We start from the raw sequence: 22,548 nt of genomic DNA, 5'->3' as shown, positions 1-22,548 counted from the left end.
TGTATCATAAAATACTCTCAAGGCAGGTGGGAATTTGTTTTACGTACTAGTATTTCTAACAAGTGCCAAAAAAATCCTGATTCTTGTGGGCCTTTTTGGCATACCAGGGAACTAATTGGCACAACAAACCTTTCTATTGCACAAAGCAGTTCCAAAAAAGTCCAACCTGATAAAATATGTTATGATTGCCAATCTCTGGCTTAGTGAGATCACTTTGAGTTAGGGATGTGTTCCTCATAATGTGTGCAATGATTAGCTTTCTGCCAGTGTTTTGAAGACATGGTGTTATGATAAGTGTATTTATAATATAGTTCATTTTTTTTGTGGCCAAGAGCTTACATGATAATTACTTTGTTCATAACAAATACCATATTAGAGAATATAATGCAATGGAGATTTAAATTCTTGTAGAACATTGACTAATGTTTCAGATTTCTGTCCAAAAAGATCACAGAGATAAAAAGGGAGGAGGGAATAGGTAGAATGAAAGGTAAATACTTTTTTTCAGTCTCCAGCAGATACAAGTTGAGAGATCCTTGTGAAATAAAATGCCTCCTATCCAGTTTTTTTGGGAGTGGGGAGGAAGAGATAATAAAACAGTTTTGGTTTAACTATTTCTGAGCCTAAAGTCATAGCTGGGAACCCAGATGATTTTCCTTGTATGAGTGGACCCCAGAAGGAACGCTCCATTGAAAGATTTCTTGAAAGTGTATTGTGGTGGTGGGTCAGGGGATGTGGTTCATGGTAGGAAAGGGGTAGAAATGCCCGAGTCTGCTTGTATATGAAGATGAGCATTTGGGCAGGCTGGTCTGATGACCATCAGCCAGAGACCAAATGTGATCTGTCACATTAGTGGATTTCCTCAACTTCTTATTCTCTTTCAGGACCTCTCTGTATCCTAATAAATCCTCTTATCCTAGCCTCCTCCCCCTCTTGGCTTGGTTGGGTCTTTATCTTCCCCCAAAAGACTAGTGTTAAAGAGAATTTAGGCTCAGAACACATCCACTGTGGAGAATGTTCTGAGAGAATTCTTGGTTATTTTGTTCCTGAGGCTGAAGAGGGCACATCTGGGTAGGAGGGAGAGGTTAAACGATACAGAGACAGGGGACCCACTGCTAGAAATGGCATCATTCCATGTTTCCCATTTTGGCTAACACCCTGATGTTTACTAAAAGTCTTAAGAGATCTTGGGTGAAGAGAAAGTAGTAACAATGATGCAAGTCTTCCTTCTTCCAGTTTGCTGGGAACCCACATCTTGTCCTTGGGTTACATGGAGCCCAGTGTGAGATCCCACTGTAGCCATTTGGGCACAGATACCCCTTGAGGGTATCTTCCTTCTCGAGGAGCACCCCACCCTGCCCAAGTGTGCTATTAGGTCTTGGTCAAGACTCTCTGACATTGGGAAAGACTCTACAATTTCTTTGTGGTTGTGACTAAGAATAAAATCAATTAATAGGTTTAAGCAACGGTGTCTGGAACTGGACTGACTACTTGATATGCATTATGGTGTTTTAACCCTACAACAACAAATGAGATAGGTGTTATTTTTAGTCTTTTTTTTTCTAATCACCTCCCAGCCCCATTGTTACATTTGATGATCTTGGCTGGAAGGACCTTTTTAAAATGGAACAATGGTGGTATTTCTTCCAAGTTTCCAAGAGAGATTTATGATACACTGAGTTCCCTTCCTCCTTCTCTCTTCACCTCCCTTGATTCCTCTCTCTCCTTCCTTCCTCCCATCTTTCATCCCTCTGCTTAGAAATCACTTACTAGAAGCAGCAGAGAACAAAACAGATAAGGTCTCTGCCCTCCTGGAGCTCATGGTTCTTGTGGACAAAGGCAGATAAGAAATAAGTAAACAAATACACAAACAAAATATTAAGAGTGGTGTGAGAGAGGGGCAGACAGAGGGAAGTATCTTGAATGGATGGTCAGAGAAGAGCACTTTCTGGAGGTGACACTAAGTTTGAAAGGTGATGGAAGAGACTGTGCCAGGTATTGAGTAGTCAGAGGGAAGAGTATCCCAGGTTGAGGGTAGAGACAGCAATGGCAAAGGCTCAGAGGCAGGACAGGGCAAACTGTCTTTGAGGACTGGACAGGAGGCCCATGTGGCTGGAGCATAGGGAATAAGGGTGAGAGAGGGACAAAGTTGAGGGGGTGGGTGGGGCCGGATCCCATGGTGCCTTATGGCCTGGGTCTAGAGTCTTGTTCTCAATGTGATGGGCCCTTGGGGAGGGATTTAAAAGAAAGTATATGATTTGATACGATTTTTACAAGTTCACTCTGGCTCCTGTGCAGGACCTGGCTTATATGGGCCAGGTAGGAGAGAGTAGGGACCAGTGCTTTTCTGTGCAGTTCTTCCATGAAAACCAAACCGATGATTCGATGATCTTGAGGGGGCACCCAGTTACTGGCTCTCTGATTAGGTTTGTCTTCACCCTGTGTCCTGCCTTCCCTCCCCAGGTTTGACTACGAAGGACTAGAGCCCAAGACAACATATTACATCATGAGGGACCTGGAGGCCCTGGTTACAGACAAGTCCTTCATCGGCCAGCAGTTCGCCGTGGGAAACCATGTCTACAGTGTGGCAAAGACAGACTGCTTTGAGTATGTGGACCCTGTGGATGGCACAGTGACCAAGAAACAGGTACTTGGCTAGGAAATCACCAGCACAGGCAAAGCCAGGGGCTGAAGTATCCAGCAGTTGGAGAGGTCTTTAGGGATGATCTACTCTGAGGGCTTCATCATACAGATGAGAGCCTTGCAGCCAGGAGAGAAGAAAGCCCTTGGTGAAGGTTGCCTACCTAGTTAACTAATGGTAGAGGATGCATTTGAACACAGGGCCCTGACTGTCTGTCCAGCATTCTTTATACTTGTAACTGACAGGCCAATACTACATATAAACCAGTATTTCCTTCTGAAATGTTTGCAACCTGCAGGCCCTCTGCATGGTGGTCATTACAGATTCAGAAAAGGTTCCAAGGGCAAAATATCCCTTTTCCTTGGCACCCCCCTCAGGTGCAGGCATGTTTCACCTTTTCTTACCTTATGTAATTGAGAATGATAGGAGCTTAACCAGATGGGTTATGGGGGAAAAAACAGTTAGAAAATATGTCCCACAAAACCCAAAAGGAAGATTTATGGTTGAGAATTATTACAAAAGGTAAGTGACAAGTTTAACAATTTCTATCACAGTCTCATCTTTGTGAATTGTGCAAGAGAGGTTGGAACCTATTACATTCATTTATCTTTTTGATTTTGTATATTTATTGACTATGGCAAAAATTGACCACTCTAGGAGCACAATTCAACATTTATAGTTCAAATAAGACACTGAGTAATATTAAGAAAAGTTCCATTCTAAAATACCCAAATTCTGGGATCCCTGGGTGGCGCAGCGGTTTGGCGCCTGCCTTTGGCCCAGGGCGCGATCCTGGAGATCCGGGATCGAATCCCACATCGGGCTCCTGGTGCATGGAGCCTGCTTCTCCCTCTGCCTGTGTCTCTGCCTCTCTCTCTCTCTCTCTCTCTCTGTGACTATCATAAATAAATAAAAATTAAAAAAAAAAAAATTTAAAAAAAATAAAAATAAAAATAAAAAAAAAAATAAAATACCCAAATTCTTATCTTCATACACATTTTTTAAAATTTTTTATTTGTTTATGATAGTCACAGAGAGAGAGAGAGAGGCAGAGACATAGGCAGAGGGAGAAACAGGCTCCATGCACCGGGAGCCCAACGTGGGATTCGATCCCGGGTCTCCAGGATTGCGCCCTGGGCCAAAGGCAGGCGCCAAACTGCCGCGCCACCCAGGGATCCCCCTTCATAGACATTCTTCACCAAGAACAGACAACAAAATAAATCATAAGCTGTAGGGTTTGGTAGACTAGATATAGTGGTAGTTACTGATATTTTTATTTTGACTAATATTTCACACACTGTCCTTATCCTAGGGTCCCTGACTTGCAGATGTTCCAAAGCCTGAAGCCCTATTATTTTCTTAGTATTCTCCTTGTCTGCTGAGTTTCATGGTGATCTGGAATCTCTGTCAAAATGTCATTATTCTTTCATTATAGAAGGCCTTCTATGGCTGGACAAATTGATTACTGTTTTACTTTGGGAAGATGTGGGGTACTGGAGATAAGAGTGGTTAAGAAGTTTAAAGATGCAAGGGTAAAAAAAAAAATTAAAAAAAAATAAATAAAGATGCAAGGGTGTCTGGGTAGCTCAGTCAGTGAAGGGTCTGCCTTCAGCTCAGGTCATGATCTTGGGGTCCTGGGATCGAGGCCCATGTTGGGCTCCCTGCTCAGCAGAGATTCTTCTTCTCCCTCTGCCTCTCCCCTTCCCCCTGCTCATGCTTTCTCTCTCTCAAATAAATATTTTTTTTAAAAGTTAAAAATAATTTTGAAGACCCAGAATCAAATCCTCTCCCTGTCCCACTTGCCAGTTATATGACTTCAGGAAAGTTGCCTGATTTCTTCCTTGTTTGTAAAAATCTCACAGAACTGTTTTATTTATTTTTATTTTTAATTTTTTTTCACAGAACTGTTTTAGAAAGGCAATGAAATAAAAGATACAGAAGCCCAGCTATCCTTTACACAGAGAGTATACACTACGTTTTTGGTAGTTGTGTTTTGTTTCACATGAGGATTTTTTTTTTTTTTTTTTTTTTTTTTTTGGTAGATGAGATTGAATCCTTTCCAAAATTACACTAGTGATCTCCGGAGATATGAAGTCGGTAGCTCAGCACATGGCATCTTAGAGCCTCAGGGCCTTAGATGAATCTTTTCCAATTGTGTCCCATATTCCTACTTCCATTTTGCAAAGGAACTGCAGAACAAACATTTTGCAAATCCAAGGCTTATAAAATATGTGCTTTCTAAATTATTCTTGGGAGGTTTTTGTTCCCTGGTGGGGAAGGCTTGAAAACCATTCCCTGAAAAGATTATCTAGTCGATGCTAGGTTCTGGACTTTATTTGCTCAAAAGAAGCTTGTCTGTTGAGCTAATTTGTTTTGCTGTTAAATCCACTAGTACCTTACCTTGTTTCTTCCCCAAAGCATTCACCATTTGTATCCCTTTTTCTTGGCTCTTTTAATAGTTCACATCAGGCTAATTCCTCAGCTAGATCTCAAGTTCAGACATCTATTTATTCCATGTCCACTCCCCTGCAACCCTGAATATTGGTTTCCATTTTTACTCTGGAACTTATTATTTTTTTCTTTCCATATTCTTTCATATTAGCTCCAATGTGGCCATAAATAGTAAATGCTGCCAGAAGCTGTTCTGGGGAGCTTCTCTAGAAAGAAAGGAAGGTTGTCATTCATCTTCCCAGATCCCAGGACCCAAGTGACAGTTTATTAGCTGGTGGTCCTGAGTCACCCCAGAACTTTTCCATACACTCGGTTTGGCTCACTGAGGGTTTGGGGAGACAGTTGACATTCAGTGGCATCCACATTGTCAGCGAGTCTTGGATGGTTTTTGTACTACCATTGGCCCTGTCAGTGCAGAGTAGGGAGTTCCTGCATCGTGGGGCTGCTGGTAAACTTCCACCACCGAGGCCCACATCTCAGCACTCCTATGAAGTCAGTAGTCATCAGCATTCTGTTCCAGGGATGGTTGAGTCTGGGCACATTTCATGTGATACTGTTGCAAAGCAAGCACCATCTACTCCTGAAAGATATATTTGAATTTAAATGAACATGTATTATTTTTAAATAGCCATAAAGTACTTTGGCACTTCATTCAATAGATATTTCTTTTTTAAAGATTTTTACTTATTTATTCATGAAAGACACACAGAGAGAGACAGAGACATAGGCAGAAGGAGAAGTGGGCTCCCTGTGAGGAGCCTGGTACAGTACTCAATCCCAGGATCCCGGGATCACAACCTGAGCCAAAGGCAGAAGCTCAACCACTGAGCCACCCAGGTGTCCCTCAACAGATATTTCTGAAGAGCATGCCAAATGTGTAATTGGTTTTTGTCATGAAGTTTTGTTTGTTTTTTGAGAGGGAGAAGGGGGGTCAGGGGCTGAGGGAGAGAATCTTAAGCAGTCTCCATTCCCAGCATGGGCCCGACATGGGGCTCGATCTCATGACCCTGAGATCACAACCTGAGCTGAAATTAACTGATTGAGCCACCCAGGTGCCCTGGAACAGTTTTCAAATATAAATGTATAACAGCTTTACCAAGATATCATTCACACACCATATAATTCACCATGTCAAGTGTACAATTCAATGGTTTGTAGTATATTTATAAAGTTGTGCCATCATTACCACAATCAATTGCAAAACATTTTTGTCACCCCCCCAAAAGCAACTTGTACTTGTTAGCTATAATCTCCATTTCCCAGCAATCCCTGACCTACTTTCTGTGTCTCTGGATTTGCCTATTCTGGGTATTTCACAGGATTTGCCTATTCTGGGTATTTCACATAAATGGAACCATACACTATGTTGTCTTTTGTGACTGGCTTCTTTCACTAAGCAGAGTGTTTTTAGAGTTCATCCATGTGATACCACATATCGATATTTCTTTCTTTCTTACTGATGAATAATGTCTCATCAGTGGTTAGACCACATTTTGTTTATCCATTCTTCAGTTGGTGGACATTTGCACTGTTTCTACTTAAAAAAAAAAAAAAGATATATATATATCTTTAGAGAAAGAGAGTGTGCATGAGTAGGGGGAAGGGCAGAGGGAAAGGGAGAGAGAGAATCCTAAAGTAGACCTCTCCACTGAGCAGGGAGCCTGATGCAGGGCTCCATCACAGGACCCTGAGATCATGACCTGAGCAGAAATCAAGAGTTGGCCAATTAACCAACTGAGGAGCCTCTGGCCAACTGAGGCCACCCAGGAGCCTCATGCTGTTTCCAGTCTTTGATTATTATGAACAGCGCTGCTGTGCATATTCACATAAAGTTTTTTTTACAGACATAGATTTCCAGTTATCTTGGGTGTATAGCTAGGCGAGGGGTTGCTAGGTCAAATGGTAACTCTAGGTTTAATCTTTAAAGAAATGGCCACATGGTCTTCAAAAGCAATTGCACTGTTTTGCATTCCCACCGGCAGTGTAGGAGGGTTCCAATTTCTGCACACTTTTGCCAACCTTTGTTATTATCTGTCTTTTTGGTTAGAGAACACTGTAATTTAAAATAATCTACTAAATTATGTGTCATTTTAAAATTAAGATGGAAGAGATTTGATCTATAAGGACAAACAAAGTACGCCTTGCCTAGCAAAACCCAAAGGAAACATAACAAGGCAACGTCTCTGTTTGCTGTGGGAAGCAGATTGCTATGGCCTCTTAAGTGTTGTATTATGTTGGAGTCAAGCAGACATAGATTTGAAGGCTGGCTTTGTCACTGCCTAGATTTGTGACTTTGGGCATATTACTTAACTCCTCTTTTCTCAACTTGTTGGGTCAGGCAGGTGGCATGTTGGTAATAATCATCATGTAGGGTTACAGAGGTTTGAGGAGAAAGTCCTATAAAGTGTCAGGCACAGTGGCTGGTATCCATCTGATATTCAAGAAATATCGGTTGTTTCTCCCTTACCAGAATCCTCAACCTGACTGCATATCAGTTTGAGGAAACGGTGTGAGTGGTGTTCAAGTGTACAGGCTTGAGACCAGAAAGTCTTGGGTTTGAATCAGCATTACTCTCTCATTGATGGGTGATCTTAGGAAGTTACTCAACTTCCCTGTGGCTTTCCTTATCTGTGAAAATAGGAATAATCATTGTGGCAACCTCATACAGCTATTGGGAGAATTCACTTACACATAAAATCCTGACATGTAATAACCACTAATAAATGGTTAGCTAAAAGAAGTTATGTTAAAAGAGCATCCTTTGGAAAGAAAGATTTTGACATTTAACGAACTCTATATGATGAGAAAAGCAAGGAACACAATGCTGAATGGCATACAACTTTGCAGGGTGTCATGTGGAGACACAGGAAGGCCTCTTCAGTTCCTGAGTTGATTCAAAGTCACATTTCTCTGCCTTCCCTAAGTCTCCTCCTCCCCCATCTCTTCCATCCCACTTTGCTTCAGAAAGGAAAAGGTTTTTTAAGGCAACTCCATCTCCTTTTTTGTCCTTGATTTGGGGTCAGAGTCAGGAAACAGACTGGAAAAAAAAAAAAAGCAGTTTCACATATATCTCTAGAGATAAAGAAGAAATGCTCGTCCATCCAAAATGAAATTAAAATCCTATTCTGGTGATAAACCCCACCCCCATCCCCTTCACGGCTGTGGAAGTGTTCAGCAAAGTCGGTCCTGCCTGTGAGACCCTGTGAAGGTCATTTAAGGACCCTGAAGTATTCAGTCCCTGACGTGAATTCCCAAGGACCTCACTGGCCTTCCCATGCCTGTCCAGGTCTCATGGAATTTACTGTGGCTGCCTCCAAGTGGCTGATACTTTTGTGGTGTCAGGTACCAAGAGAAAAGTTGATGTGTGTCTTCTGTTAAACAGGACCTAAGAGAAACTCTGATTTAGAAATACCAATTTAGTGAGGCACAGTTCAACAATTGCAGTTCATCCTCTCATCCTTGTCCCATGAGGGTATGTCACTGTTATTTTCAGGTAAAAGTCTAGTCACATGAATGAATGATGATGGCTTCTTCAAATATGAGTGGGAAAAATAAGCCAGTAGCTCCTCTGAGAGTAGGAAGCAGTTTGATCCAGTTGCTGACTAATTTAAGATGTTCTCACTTTATGCCTTGCAAGGATATGGGAAAGATGAGGGAAAGGTAGGCAGTTCCTTAAGGCTTCACTTGGTGGACCACTCTTTCTCAAGGACGAGTTCCTTGTACAAACATGAAGATTTTCCATGGTGCTAGGTGCTCTGTCTCTTCCTTAACCATTAGCATCCCAAGGAACATCATCAGCACCAGATTACCCCTTAGCATTATCGTCCCCATCTCCTTGTAGCCCAAATCTCCTGGAGTCAGTACACCTTGATTATGAGACTCTCCCAGCTCTGATAGAAGGAATACTCCAATCCTGGTGGTGTGAAAGAAGGATGATATGACAGATGGTACCAGCATCAAGTGATGGCATATTGCCACTAGGATGGGCATCGATCCAGAACCATGACTTGTATTTTGAAAATTAGCTTTCTTTTTTTTAAATTTATTTTTTATTGGTGTTCAATTTGCCAACATATAGGATAACACCCAGTGCTCATCCCACCAAGTGCCCCCCTCAGTGCCCATCGCCCAGTCACCCCCACGCCCCACCCACCTCCCTTTCTACCACCACTTGTTTGTTTCCCAGAGTTAGGAGTCTCTCACATTCTGTCTCCCTTTCTGATATTTCCCACTCATTTTTTCTCCTTTCCCCTTTATTCCCTTTCACTATTTTTTATATTTCTCGAATGAAATCTTGACACCAGGAGCAAAATTTAAGGAACTGAGTCTCTCCTCATGATTCGTCCCATGCCTGTATTTCTATTTAACAAGATCAAAAATCGTGAAATTCCACCAGTGCTGAAGTCATTTGCCAGTAACAGTTCAGCTGATAATAAAAAACCTGATGTAAATAAAAGCATACCAGTTAGCTGATGTGGAAAACCAAATCCAATTTGATTATGTCAGGCTAACTCTGAGCTTATTAATACCTCTTCAAGTTATGCAGGCTGTGTGGAAACATTTTGATGTTGTCCTCAACCTGGAAAAAAGAACCATTTGAAATTAGTTCAGAGGAAAAGCACACTTTGAAGACTGATTGCAAAGTCAATTGGCTTTTGGAGTTGTTGTTTTAATATATAGGAAGGTGTCTGACCTTTTTAATTTCAGTATTCAGAAATAATGAAGCAAGTAAATTGGCAATCTTGAAATTAATGCTTTAATATATACTGCAGTGCTACTAACTCCTGGTCAACAGATAGAAGTATCCTTAGCCCTTGTTTCTGGAGGCATCATATGAAGGCTTTGGGACTATTTTCTAAAATGCTGGTAGTTGAATCCTGCTAAGATGTGTGATAAGAATCTAAGCATTCTGGAATGAATGACATCACAGGTACTTCCTACTGAACTACTAATGTCTGTGTGTAGTCAGGAGGGTGACCGTCACCAGGAAAAATAAATATTAAAGGAAAAAACTGTGGACTATCACAGGAACTGAGGGAGGAAGCCACCCCTGTTGTCTGGGTAAAGTGTGTCTGATTCCAAAATATCCCAGAACTGGGGCTGGTGTTGAGTGAATGGGGATCAACAGCCATTTTGGCCAAAGATGAGGGAAAATGGAACATGTGTGACCTAGTTCCATTGTTCCAAATTTGATAGTTGGAATCCGGATAATTTTTAAGCCTTCACTCTCTAAGCAGCGCTCTCAACACCTAATGTGGCTTTTGCTGGATATGTGTTTTTAAAAGAGCACTTAGGAAGCCATTGGATCTTGATTCCCCCCAAATAATTATTTGCAGTTATTGGTCTCCAAGCGAGCTGGGTTGGTTGTGAAAAAGACTAGACGAGAATTTGCTCCCCAAAGTAAGGCAGTCGTGGCTGTGCAGTCAGTGCACTGCACAAAGGCACCCGGCCTAATGGGGGAGGAGAAACTCAAGTCCAGGCTAGCCAAGAGAAAAGATACTTTTCTCTAATTTGTCTTCCTGCTCGTAATCTCTATAAGGGCACAGTATGGACTAGTTAGCTGCTGCCCTGCTCAACCTCTTTTGAACTCATGCTTGCAGCTAACTCTATGACTTAAACAAAGAAAAATGGGTAATTCTAGTTAATTTTTTTTTATGGAGAGAGATGTCTGTCCAATCCAAATCCTCTGCTTTATATGCTGCATGCTTTCTTCCACAAAATATGGTTCAGATGTTACACAGCAGTATTTTCACCTTGAAGCTTTCCATAAATCATTGGGATCTCCTATGGGAGGTAAGTTAGGCTTCGAGTCTCTCTCTTCCGTGCCTATCTTGTCTCTAGGTTCACATACCTGCTGTGGCCAACTGACTGTATATGTGACATTGTACTAGATTTTGGGGCCACATGCCGTTTTCCCCCTGGAATTCATCCTAAGTTCTTATTTGACTGGATTGGGTGCTGCCAAATAACTGTTGGTAATGTACAGTTCCTCCTTCCCTGCCTGGCTGCAACATGTCCTATAGTCTCCAAATGAACATCTGGCAGCTCTGTGTGTATTTAGCAACTTGCAGATTTCCCTGCATCGATTTACACAAGGGCTTAAAAAAATAACCCAACATGTATTTATCCAACATTTATCAAATACCTGCTGTACAAAAGGCCCTGTACCCATTTGGGGCACCATACAAGGCATATGAGATATTGTTTAAAGAGTTCATGAGAAGCAGTGTGTGACAATCAGCAGTCTCATATGGTTGAACCTAAAATTACAAACCTGGGGTCAGAAGACCTAAAGTTCTGGCTCCTCTTGTGACCAGCTATTACCTTAAGTGGTTTTTAACTCTTCCCTTTCTTTCCAGCAAAGGGAGAAAGTGGCCAGGATGACTCTGAGGTCCTTCATTCAGGACCTAATGGTCTAAATAGACCAAATTAGAAGGGACATTTCATGGTCAAAGAAGCCAGTTCAGTGGTAGTCGTGGAGAAGATAAATGGTAACAGATCTGTGAGTTTAGTAGTGATTTCAGAGAACGTGGCATAGTCTTTAAAATAAAGTTAATCTTAATTCCACCTAATTTAAAAATAAATATGCCATAAACCATCACCATTTAGGCTTTCTTTGGCAGTCTTTTTTTTTTTTTTTTCTTTGGCAGTCTTCTGAAAAATCTGGAAGGCTGGATGCCTTAGAGCATAGTACCATTTTCATTAAAAGCTTAACATACGAATAGTATTTATAGACTGATTTATGATTTTCTTTTTTTTTAAGATTTTATTTATTTATTCATAGAGACAGAGAGAGAGAGGCAGAGACACAGGCAGAGGGAGAAGCAGACATCATACAGAGAGCCTGATGTGGGACTCGATCCAGGGTCTCCAGGATCACACCCTGGGCTGCAGGTGGTGCTAAACCGCTGCGCCACGGGGGCTGCCCTGATTTATTATTTTCAAAGCACTTTTCACATATATTCTCTGATCTGATGCTCACAACAACCAAGTAAGCCAGGCTGCATTGTTTTTCATCCCTTTTTAGGAAACTAAGACTTACAGAGCTCAAAGTGACTTGCTCAAGACCCCTCCTGATTAGTTGAGCCAGAACGCCAGCCCGGGGTTCTCCAGTTGTTATCCTTTTATCATGTCCAAAGCAAAGAGGGGCAAATGTGGGGATAAAAAGAAAAGATCTAGTGATAAATGGAAGCACATTGGTGGATTTTGGGGTGGAGATACCTGCAAAAAATGTGGCCTTTTAACAGCACTGGGACAAGGCTAGGGTGAGCAAAACAGAGCTCTTATCTTTGAGGCATACAACAACAGGCACCCAATGGGAAGAAAATGCTAGGCTGGAACTGAAAGTGCCCCTTTGATACACTACTCTGTGATTAACATTATCTTAGCACAGAAGAGGGCATCTCTTCGAAGCCCTTCTTTGGGTTTGTGGCTGTTGTGTCATCCTGGACATTCAGGCCACTCTTGCTGCAGTGACTACAGAGGTGCCATGGATTCCTTTACAGTTGCTTTAGGAATTCCCTAGGAGACTGTGCTAAAGGTTCTTAGTGTCAAATGGTTCAAGAGGAGATTCTTGTAATAGTTCTGCTATTGGCAAGGTGGTAGGAGGAGGCTTTCAGGACACAGCAGCAAGGTGTTTTATTGGCACCCCCTCACTGTGTTATGGCTCTCCTGAGGTTCCAGTCCATTGGGAGTATATGGGTGAAACCTTAAATCTCAAAGGGATCTTCCTTAAGACTGACATGTATTATAGTCAGTCACTTGATACATGAGGCAGATGACCCAGACAAAAGTGGCTACTACTAGGGTGTCCACATATGGCTACACAGTAGAATCACCTGGAGAGCTTTTACGATCCCAGTGCCCAAGTCATAACCTATTCAAATTAAATTACAGTGTTGGGGCTAAGAGTCAGATAGCAATATTTTTTAAAGACCCCAGCTGATTCCAGTGCATTGCACCTTTTGCAACTAATGGGCTTATGATTTATCTAACATCACACAAGTGGGGACAGGAACGTACAATGGTTAAACTCCATTGTTTTTAGCCAAAACTAACCCTTGCCTTAAAAATGAAGGATGAGTAGATACAGTATCATTCATGACTACACTTCAGGGTAATATGTTTACCCCAGTTCACAGACAGAGAACATAAGTATGTTTTCATTTGGCCTGTGGGCCCTCCTTAAATGTGGAAGGAGGCATTCATTCCAGTGAATGCTCACTCCAGTTGTAAACACACAGTGACATTCACTCAAGTGTTTGCAGGGGGCCTATTGTGTGCCAGGCATTTTCCTGGGCTGTGGGGATAAATGGTGAACAAGGAACAGAAGGCTTTGCCCTACCAGAGCTTATCAGCTAATGAAGGACCCAAAGACATATTTCAGCAATTCCAACACTTTAGGGTTAAGGCTGAGATGGGAACTTATTTTATTCATTTTTAACTGGGCCTTGTTTCTTGAGGAGGATTTGTGGCAGCAAAAACACACATAATGAAGTTGTTAGGATGTAAATAAGAAACAGAAATCAAGACTAGAGAAAATATAAATAAGAGTAGAAAGTCAAGAACAGAAGAAAAATTCATAGTTATGCAAATCATAAGGATCCGCTTGGGCTGAACCTCAAATTTGGCATTAAGTGTTCTGGCAGCCATATTGGAAAGGGAACTATGGTTAATTATTATTGTCAGAAAGACAAAAAATGCCAGCTCCTCAGGGAAGGAAAGGCTTTCCTAACACTTGGCTCTTAAGGAAATGTCTCATGTGGAATTTTATACAATCTCCAATAATATTCCTACAGTGACTGCAAAAACAGGTTTTATAAGGCAGTACCTTGTAGGCCCTACAAGGAAAGGGAGGATGTGAAATGAAAATGCAATTTAATAAATCTATTTTTTGTCATGAGTGGTTGGTCAGAAGTAAGTTGAATCAGGTCACATATAGGTCCAGATGAATCTATGGCTAAAATACCCAGAGAAGTGCATGGATTGGATACTCTTCATTATTTTTCTCTAATTGGGATTTTGGTAAGTCACATAGATAAAATATTTTCCTGGGGTAGAGTTGAAGGGTAAGTATTTTGTGTTGTGGATAATGTAATGGTTTATTACAGGGGTTAGCTAACATTTCCCATAAAAGATAATAAATAGTAAATATTTTAGCCCCTATGAGCCAGACTGTCTTTGTCCTAATGATTCAGCTCTTCGGTTATAACACAAAAGCAGACGTGGAGAAAACATAAGTGAACAGGGCTGGCTGGGTTCTGGTAACACCTGATTTATAAAAATAGGTGGCAGGTCAAATTTGGCTGACAAACTATATTGCCAACCCCTGATTTAACCTGAAAACTAAAAAAAAGCAAAATGGATTCTTGGGATGCTTTTGTTGGAATCACAGAACATTGAGAAACTTGGCAGGTCTTGGCCAGTGGTGACTCTGACCACGTAATTTAATTGAAAGTAGGTGATTATGCACGCTGGCAAGAATATGGCTCCCTTTCAGGGTACGTATTAATTGTAGTTCATTGAAGTTCATTAAATTCATTGAAGGAACATGCAGATGCCAAAGCAATCCAATACAACTTCATACATCAGAGTGACACTCAACAGGCATGGATCTGGGGCACAGTTCTGCAGCACAGAACTGAGTCTAGAACTTTTGTCCTCTCATGTGGAGGAGACATGGGGTGGTTCTCACGTGGAGGTCTCACAAAGCAACAGGATTTCTCTGGTAAGATCTTAGGGGTGGTTTCTTAAGAAGGGGAGAGGTGGAATTATCAGCAGCACCTCGTGTGTGCCTTTATCGGCTGTTCAAGCGCAAAATCTGTTCCAGGCTACTACATGTAGATTCCAACTAGTCTTCTAGAAGTACAGCCAAAGATATGGTGACCCACAAGGGAAAAAAATAACATGATTTTGCTGTATAAAAAAGCTTAGTTGTGAGCTTATAATACATATTGTTTATTTATTTGAGAGAGAGTGCACACCAGAGGGAGAGCACAAGCAGAGGGAGTAACAGAGGAAGAGGGAAAAGTAGAACAGGGAGCCCAATGTGGGGCTCAATCCCAGGACCCTGGGATCATGACCTGAGCCAAAGGCAGACCCTTTAATGACTGAGCCACCCAGGTGTCCCTAATAATACATGTTGACAGTTTGTTATGGCCTGAATTCTGGAATACCTCCCACTGGGTGTATACAAATCTGGGATTATTAATTAATTCTTGGTTAATTACATTAATGGTGTCATGGGAGCTACAGGAAAGGGTTGAGTTTGAGAGGTCATCAGAAAAAGGGGGCCTCAAGTGGTTTGGAATCTACAAGAACAGGTGGCTCAGGACTTTAGCCTTCAATATTGCTTTAACCAACTTATGCATAAACCATAGTCCTGAGCGACCAATTACCTACTCATGTGTCCCATATATGGTGACAAGGTGAGTGGAAGCTTATTAAGAAGACACAGCTTCGAAAGAGTTTGCAAAAACATGACTGTGGGTATAGTTGTGGAACCTTTGGGACCTCGTCGTCTGAACATAATTTGGTCTAGAACCCTTCCTGAGTAGTAGGGAATTGGGGCATTTACTCCATTTGGAATTTCCTAACTGTTCACTCCTCCAGCAGCAGGAAGTGGTTAGGAAAATGGTTGCTGCTTGTAATATATTGCAATGACTAGTCCAGGCTTATGGAGAGCAAGGACTGTGTCTTTATCTCCCTATCCCCAGGGCTTAACCCAGGACCCAATCCCCAGGGGCTGCTCTAAAATGTTTGCCCAGTGAATGAATCCTGGTCAGTATCATCCTGTTTGCAAAGCTAGTATCCTAGAGAGAGGAGCTGCCAGGAAGGGAGCTGGCTCCTTTTTTTGTTACACAAATCGTGGCAGACATTGAATCACTCCAAAAGAGACTAAGGCTATTGTTTTGGGATTGGAACAAAATATGTCTACAAGATGTAAAAAGCAGAAAACCATTCAGATAGAATCACAGTGGCCCCCACCCCACCCCAGCAGATATGGGAGTAGGGTAAGGGACTGGCAGTCAGATTTATATGGCAGGTATATTTTTAATCATGGCTTATTCTTAACAACCAAGATTTAAGGCCAGACAAGTTTCAAGGGCAAATTTCTTAGGGAAAATGTCTGATGTCAGAGCTGCCTGAGACTTCTCCTTTTTCAGAAATAAGTGGCCAGGCTTAATTATTTTGTTTCCTCCTCTTCTTTCCTCTGGCCCCTGCCAGTATGCTTATTTATAACAAGGGCTTTATCAGTTGACTTAAGAAAACACATTTCCTTCAACAAATGTTACAATATGATCTTATGGTCGTTTTATTTTTCAAATATCCCCACCACTGATGAAAACAGATCCGTAGAGAATGGAGATACTGTGAGCCAAAAGCAAATTAATGCTGCCACAGCTCTGCCCCCATGCCACCCTGGTGGCCAGGTCATAGAGCAAGAAGGAAGGACAGAGCCAAGGGGATGAGGTTGTACCCAGGAACCCCAGAACCCAGCTGAGGCTCCAGACCTGAGCCTTTCATTGTAGGCTTCAGTTGAATGTGGGCGTCAGGTGAATCAGAACAGATGAACTTAACTTTGCTAAGCCTAAGGTCACATGGGGGTAAGCTTATCACAGGTAATTTGCTTTACTGTAATAGAGAAACTGCCTACTCCCATTGCATCCAGTAGGCTTCTAAGGGACATTTATTAAATATCATCTCCTCCTTGTCCCTCCACCTCTTTCTGGCTCCCACATCTCCAGACCAAAGAAACTTGAGCACCTGCTCATAGTTTGGCCCCTAGGTCTCCCCCAGCATTAACCACAAGTAGGTATTCATTGTGACTCCCTATGTGTTCATTGGCTCACTGATCCATTCTGGGTGTTCCAGGGCCTGAGGATCATTTTCTCGGACGCATCACGGCTCATCTTCCGGCTCAGCTCCTCCAGCGGCATGCGGGCCACCATCAGACTGTATGCAGAGAGCTATGAGAGGGACCCCAGCGGTCATGACCAGGAGCCCCAGGTATCTTCAGCCCTGTGTGTCCTATCACTTCTGGAAAATTTAGGGAGCTCTTGTGAGCTCGTAGTTAAGTTCTGGAAAGTAAGTTCTGTACTGATAGATCCAGCTGAAGGACAAGCTTGCAGTAACTCCAGGCAGATTGTATTCATTCATTCATTACAGTGTTTGGAACAGAAAAGTTCGGCTCTGGATTCTTTGATGAGTGTAGACCAGCATTTCCCAAATGACTTTCCCTTCTTGATGGTTTTGCAGTTTGTTAATCGGGGTGACATCAAGAAAAAGCACCTTGTACAGATAAAGAAATTTCTGGTGAGAGCCAAGCTGGTCCAATTCCTCAGAGCCTTGACTCTGCGCTTGTAGATAATGAATCTCCAGGTGTTTGGCAGACTCTGAGTTGGATCATGACCTTGAGGTGTGAACGTGGATGGGCCTCCTGTCTGAGATCACTGCAGAGCCCAGCTTCTCTTGAGGGGCGACGGCTGGTCTGTATTTAAATTTAAGGGAGGCTGAGGTAGACCAGCCAAGGCCGGGCTGCCTTGTGTTTGGCAAAGCCCCTTATGTTGTCAACAATAGAGCTAATTAAGAACTCAGAAAAAAATTATAAATAGCTCAACCGTAAGCATCCCCACTCTCACATTCATTAAAGCTGCAGGCAACGTTAATTAATAGCAGAAAGGACCCACCAAACTACACTGCTGGCTGACCCTGGCCCCCTGGTCTCTACTTCACCCTGGGGTTTGAAGCACAGTCCTTGATGAAGTGGTTTCTTGAGGTGAAACCAGTAGTTCTATATGCAATGCTTCTTTTGTGGAGAAGTAGAGAAGCAAAGAAAAACTCGCTGCTGCTCATTTTAGAGTTCCAATAATAATCTGCCATCCTTGTGCCCTAGAATGATATAAGTAAGGGTTTTCTTTGTCAGTGGTTTAGTGTGTTTTTCTTAAAATGGTATCTTTCTTGGGAGCATCGCAAAGAACTTGACAGATAGGGTGCCATTGATCCTTACAGCTGATGCTGTAACCAGAAGATCCATTTGAAGTCACATCATCTTAGATGCAGAAGGAGAGGCCTGGGAGGCTGAGAGCTATTGTCAGTGTCACCAAGAGCATGAAGCAGCAGAGCATGAGGCTAGTATAAAGTCCTCAGCCCTTCCCCATCAGAATCACAGGCTTTCCATGCAAGGACGGGCCATGCTCTGCCAACATAATTTGTCAGTGAGTACATTTCACCCAAGATAGTACCAAATCATGTAAGAATTGGAGGCTTACCCTCTCTTTCCATATAAAACCCTTCTACTTCTCATGTTGGGAAACCAGATTGAAGCAAGAGCCTAAAAGTCCAGAGCTACATACAGGGTGAGGAATGATATTCCTGGCCTCACCAACTCTGACTCACTCTGACTTGAGGCTATTTTTTCTCAACATTCTTTTCCCTATTTGCACAGGGTAAGTGGTTATGATTATTTGCTTATTTTTATTTACCTTCCACACTGACTGCAGGCATATGATGTCCAGGCCTTTAGACACGTATGAAAACGATCTATGTTCCGCAAAAGCCAAGTGGTGCCACTTTTTTTTTTCCCCAAAGCTTCCTTTGAAGCTGAAAACCTCCATAGGCCTCCTGCTAGAGGATTGTGTGTTAAGTATATACTTCAATCTGTGGGTGAAGAAAACATAAGTAATGCTTGTTTCAGCGGCCCATACTGGGTATTTTCCATCCTGTTGGCTTAAAGAATTTGCCATTTTGAATGGTTGGGGAATCCTTTCATTGATCTTGTTCTTCTGATCAGTAATTGGCCCTCCATTTTTAATCATGAGCGAGGGTCTTCCCAAACCTGGCTGGGTGGGCCTTGCCATATTTAGCTCATGATCCAGCTCATAATGTTACATTAAAATAGAACTCTTCATTGAAATAGCTTGTATCATTGACTCACCAACTGACAGCCTATTGCATAATACATTTAAGTCAAGGTATCATTTAGAATGAGGTTTTAAAAGACATCTATACCCCTAAGGAAGAAGAAGATGCTCAGCAGGCTCACCTGTCTCAATACTGCTGAATCATTCCTAGGAACTTAAGTTTGACTGTTGGGGCCTCCTTATTGCCTTGCTTCCCAGGACCCCAGCTTCTGCCTTTGAAGAGCTCTGGAAGAAAAAGCCTTTGGCCAACTGTTAACAGAGATCAAAGATAAGGCATGCTTGCTCCTCAGGGTATTAATAATCCGGGGCCTGATGGCAAAAGACCAGCTATGTTGCTTCCTCAGCTGCAGAGACCTCTTCCTCCATTCTAGCTTGTTCTGATTTGCAGCCCAGAAAGCAGAACAAATACCCATCTCCCCCGACCCCACACACTCAGACACCCAGTCAAGTACTTCTCAAATGTCTAGAGATTCCATTGATAAATTTATCCAATTCAACAGATATTAATGTTTAACTTGCCTTAACTTGAGACCCACTGCATTCCAGTTAATAGCAAGAGGAGTAGAGAGTTCTCTTCAACTGGCTTCTCAGCATCTGGCTATTTTACTTTGGATGGGTAGTTCCTTGTCTATATATCTTTTTAAAAGTTTTTATTTAAGTTCTAGTTAGTTAACATGGAGTGTTATATTAGTGATTCAACAAATATATAGTGATTAAGCAATATAGTGATTCAACAAATCCATACATCACCTGGGGTTCATCCAAGTCCTCCCCTTAATCCCCATCACCTATTCCCCCATCCCCCCCTCCCCCCTCTCTCTCTTCTGGTGATCATCAATTTGTTATTTATAGTTAAGAGCCTGTTTCTTGGTTCGCCTCTCCTCTCTCTTTCTTTTATCCCTTTGCTGCTTTATTTCTTAAATTCATATGAGTGAAATCATACGGTATTTGTCTTTCCCTGACTTATTTCACTTAGCATGATACTCACTAGCTCCATCCAGTCATTGCAAATGGCAAGATTTCATTATTTTTGATGGCTGAGTAGTGTTCGGTGTGTCTATATATACACCACATCTTCTTTATCCATTCATCAATTGATGGACACTTTTGTCCTAACATTTTAAAAATGTTTTATTTATTTATTCATGAGATACACAGGAAGAGGGAGGCAGAGACGTAGGCAGAGGGAGAAGCAGGCTCCATGCAGGAAGCCCGATGTGGGACTTGATCCCCCAGACCTGGGATCACAACCTGAGCCAAAGGCAGCCGCTCAACCGCTTAGCTACGCAGGCATCCCTTGTCCAGACATTTTAAAGATATGTGAACATATTTTAAGCATTAATACTGTGGTAGCTTTGTAAAAGCATTTGTAACCATCCTAGGGATGTACCTAGGAAAACCTGTAGTATAATCCATATCCATAAAAATCCCTGCTCCTGCCTGTGGATTTGTTTGAGTCCATTTTTACAATATTTACTATGCTATTTGTTTTAAATGATGTAAAATAATTTCTTAATTACATCAAAAATGTTTTTTAAGAATTCTATCCATCTAGACCTAGGACTGGGTGGTGAGGGGAGGAAGAAGATTGGGGCCCTAGACAGGGGAGAAGGTACTTGCCTTGCCCTTGCTCTGGTCCTTGGTTAATCAGGAAGGAAAGCCTTCAAGGCCTGTTTCAGGAGGATCACATGGTTTTGAAAATACAAGATTACTTTAATTTTACTGGCAATCAGTAGGCCTTCCTTCAACAGCCCTCAAACCAGCTGGTAATAATTTGGAAAAAGGGATGAGCCAAAGGATTTAAGTTCACCGGTGACCAGAAATAGTCTATTTGTTTTCAACTTTCTTTCCCACCAAGCTTATTAGCAGGACTGCTCAATTAACTTTTTATTTACCTTGTCTCCTTTTCCTTTTGAACCTGAGGGTGGAGTAGCTAATGAACAATAAAAGATCCAAAAGGAAAAGGAAGGAGAAGTTTTGTTAAGGGCTGGATAATCACAGCCTGATAATCAGCTCATGGCTAATCAACAGTTGGCTTTGGTACTTTAATTGCAGAATAAAGCCACACCCTATCTCACCCCAAGCTTTGGAAGGAGACCAGTTTTCCCCAACCCTCCTTACAGTTGAGGGAATTTATGTATTTCTGATAAGCTGTATATAGAATACTTTAAGGACCAATATCTCAGCACCGAGAGTCATATATGGAATTCATCTATCCAACCAAGGGCTGGTGGCCATCTTGCTCTACTTGTTCTTATTATGACTTTATAATCCAGAAATGTTAAGTACAGAGCCATTTTGTGTTATGCTGGGAGAACATAATTTCTCACCTAAACCAGGATACATCTGAGAGTGAAAGGGGGGCACCAATAATAATTATGTTGAGACTGTCCCCAGTAAACCAGAACATTGGGTTATTCTACTTACATACCTCATGCTATGCTAGATCTTCCCATTTCTTTAGAGATGGGCTTCCGAGAGCACTAGTAGTATAAGTCTAGTAGTACAGAGGGAATGCCAGGAATGAAGAGTTGGATCTGTGGTTCTAACCCAGGCTACATACCAGGACCACTTGGGGGCTTTGGTAAAGATATCTGGGCCTGGGCCTCACTCCCAGAGTCTACCTTAATTATTCTGGGGTAGGGACTGCATTTTTGAACAGCTTCCCAGATGATTCTAATTAGGTGAGTGCTCATAAACTTTAGTGTTTATTTACTTTGCCTGGGGATCTTGCTAAAAAATGCAGATTCTGACTGGGGAAGGCCAGAGGAGTCTGCATTTCTAATAGACTCCTTGGAGCCATACTTGGAATAGCAAAGAGTTAGATGAATTGCTAACCCCTAATGACACGTCATTGAATTAATCTAAAATTGTAAAAGCAACACCTGTATTTAGAGCCCTTGCGTGCATGGGCCTCTATCCTCTGGATCTCTCTCTGGTAGCTCACCCAACTTGACTTGTGTAAAAGTGATCGCCTGTCAGCCTCCCCCTTGTTCCTACTCCCTCCAGAAGACCCCTGCCTCTTTCAGCATCCTCAACTCAGTAAGTGGCTGAAAAGCTAAGAATCATCATTATTCTTTTTTTTTTTTTTTTCCTTATCTCACATCCCACCCCCAACCGCAAAGCCTACCAACATGACCTTCAAAGCACGACCAGAGCCTGGCCCCACCTTGCCACCCCTACTGTTTTTATCCAGGGCCAAGCTAGTGTTCTGGCCTCCAGATTATTGCCTTGGTGTCCTACCTGGTTTCTCTCCTTCCACCCTTGCCCACTCCCTGCCCATACCCTAGTCTTAGCACAGCAACCGGAATGATTCTTTTTTTTGAAAAAAGATAGATTCCCTTCATTGCTCTGCTAAAATCCTTTAGTGGCTCCCCAGCTCACTCAGAGAAGAGCCAGAACTCTTACCGTGGTATCAAGCCCCCAACTGGAAATGGCCCCCTTCTCTTTCTGACCACATCTCCTATCTCTTGTCCTATTTCTGTGCTTCAGCCATTGTTCTGTGTATGTGCCAAGAACACTCTGCCTCAGGAC

The 22,548-nt window shown here is 42.2% G+C and overlaps 1 protein-coding gene and 1 long non-coding RNA gene across 4 annotated transcripts in view; one reads left to right on the top strand and one right to left on the bottom strand.

Annotated features, from left to right (window-relative positions):
* Window positions 1-22,548, top strand: part of PGM5 (phosphoglucomutase 5) — a 189,447-nt gene that overhangs the window by 135,558 nt on the left and 31,341 nt on the right. The window contains exons 9-10 of the mRNA XM_077907901.1: window positions 2,464-2,647; window positions 16,967-17,101. Coding sequence (XP_077764027.1) covers window positions 2,464-2,647; window positions 16,967-17,101 — 319 coding nt within the window. The remainder of the gene's footprint in view (window positions 1-2,463; window positions 2,648-16,966; window positions 17,102-22,548) is intronic.
* LOC144319665 (uncharacterized) lies at window positions 4,594-10,011 on the bottom strand. 3 transcript variants are annotated; one of them, XR_013385429.1, is made up of 5 exons: window positions 9,786-10,011; window positions 9,555-9,671; window positions 7,930-8,129; window positions 7,560-7,720; window positions 4,594-5,672 (listed from the first exon to the last, which is right to left on the bottom strand). It is a non-coding gene; the product is annotated as an uncharacterized LOC144319665 (long non-coding RNA). The 3 variants fall into 3 exon arrangements; XR_013385428.1 differs by lacking the exon at window positions 7,930-8,129 and having other exon boundaries at window positions 9,786-10,009; XR_013385426.1 differs by lacking the exons at window positions 7,560-7,720; window positions 7,930-8,129 and having other exon boundaries at window positions 9,786-10,003.

Source organism: Canis aureus, chromosome 1 (assembly GCF_053574225.1).
Source record: "Canis aureus isolate CA01 chromosome 1, VMU_Caureus_v.1.0, whole genome shotgun sequence".
NCBI lineage: Eukaryota > Metazoa > Chordata > Mammalia > Carnivora > Canidae > Canis > Canis aureus.
Note: the sequence above shows the minus strand (reverse complement) of the source record. Positions and strands in the feature narration are given on the sequence as shown.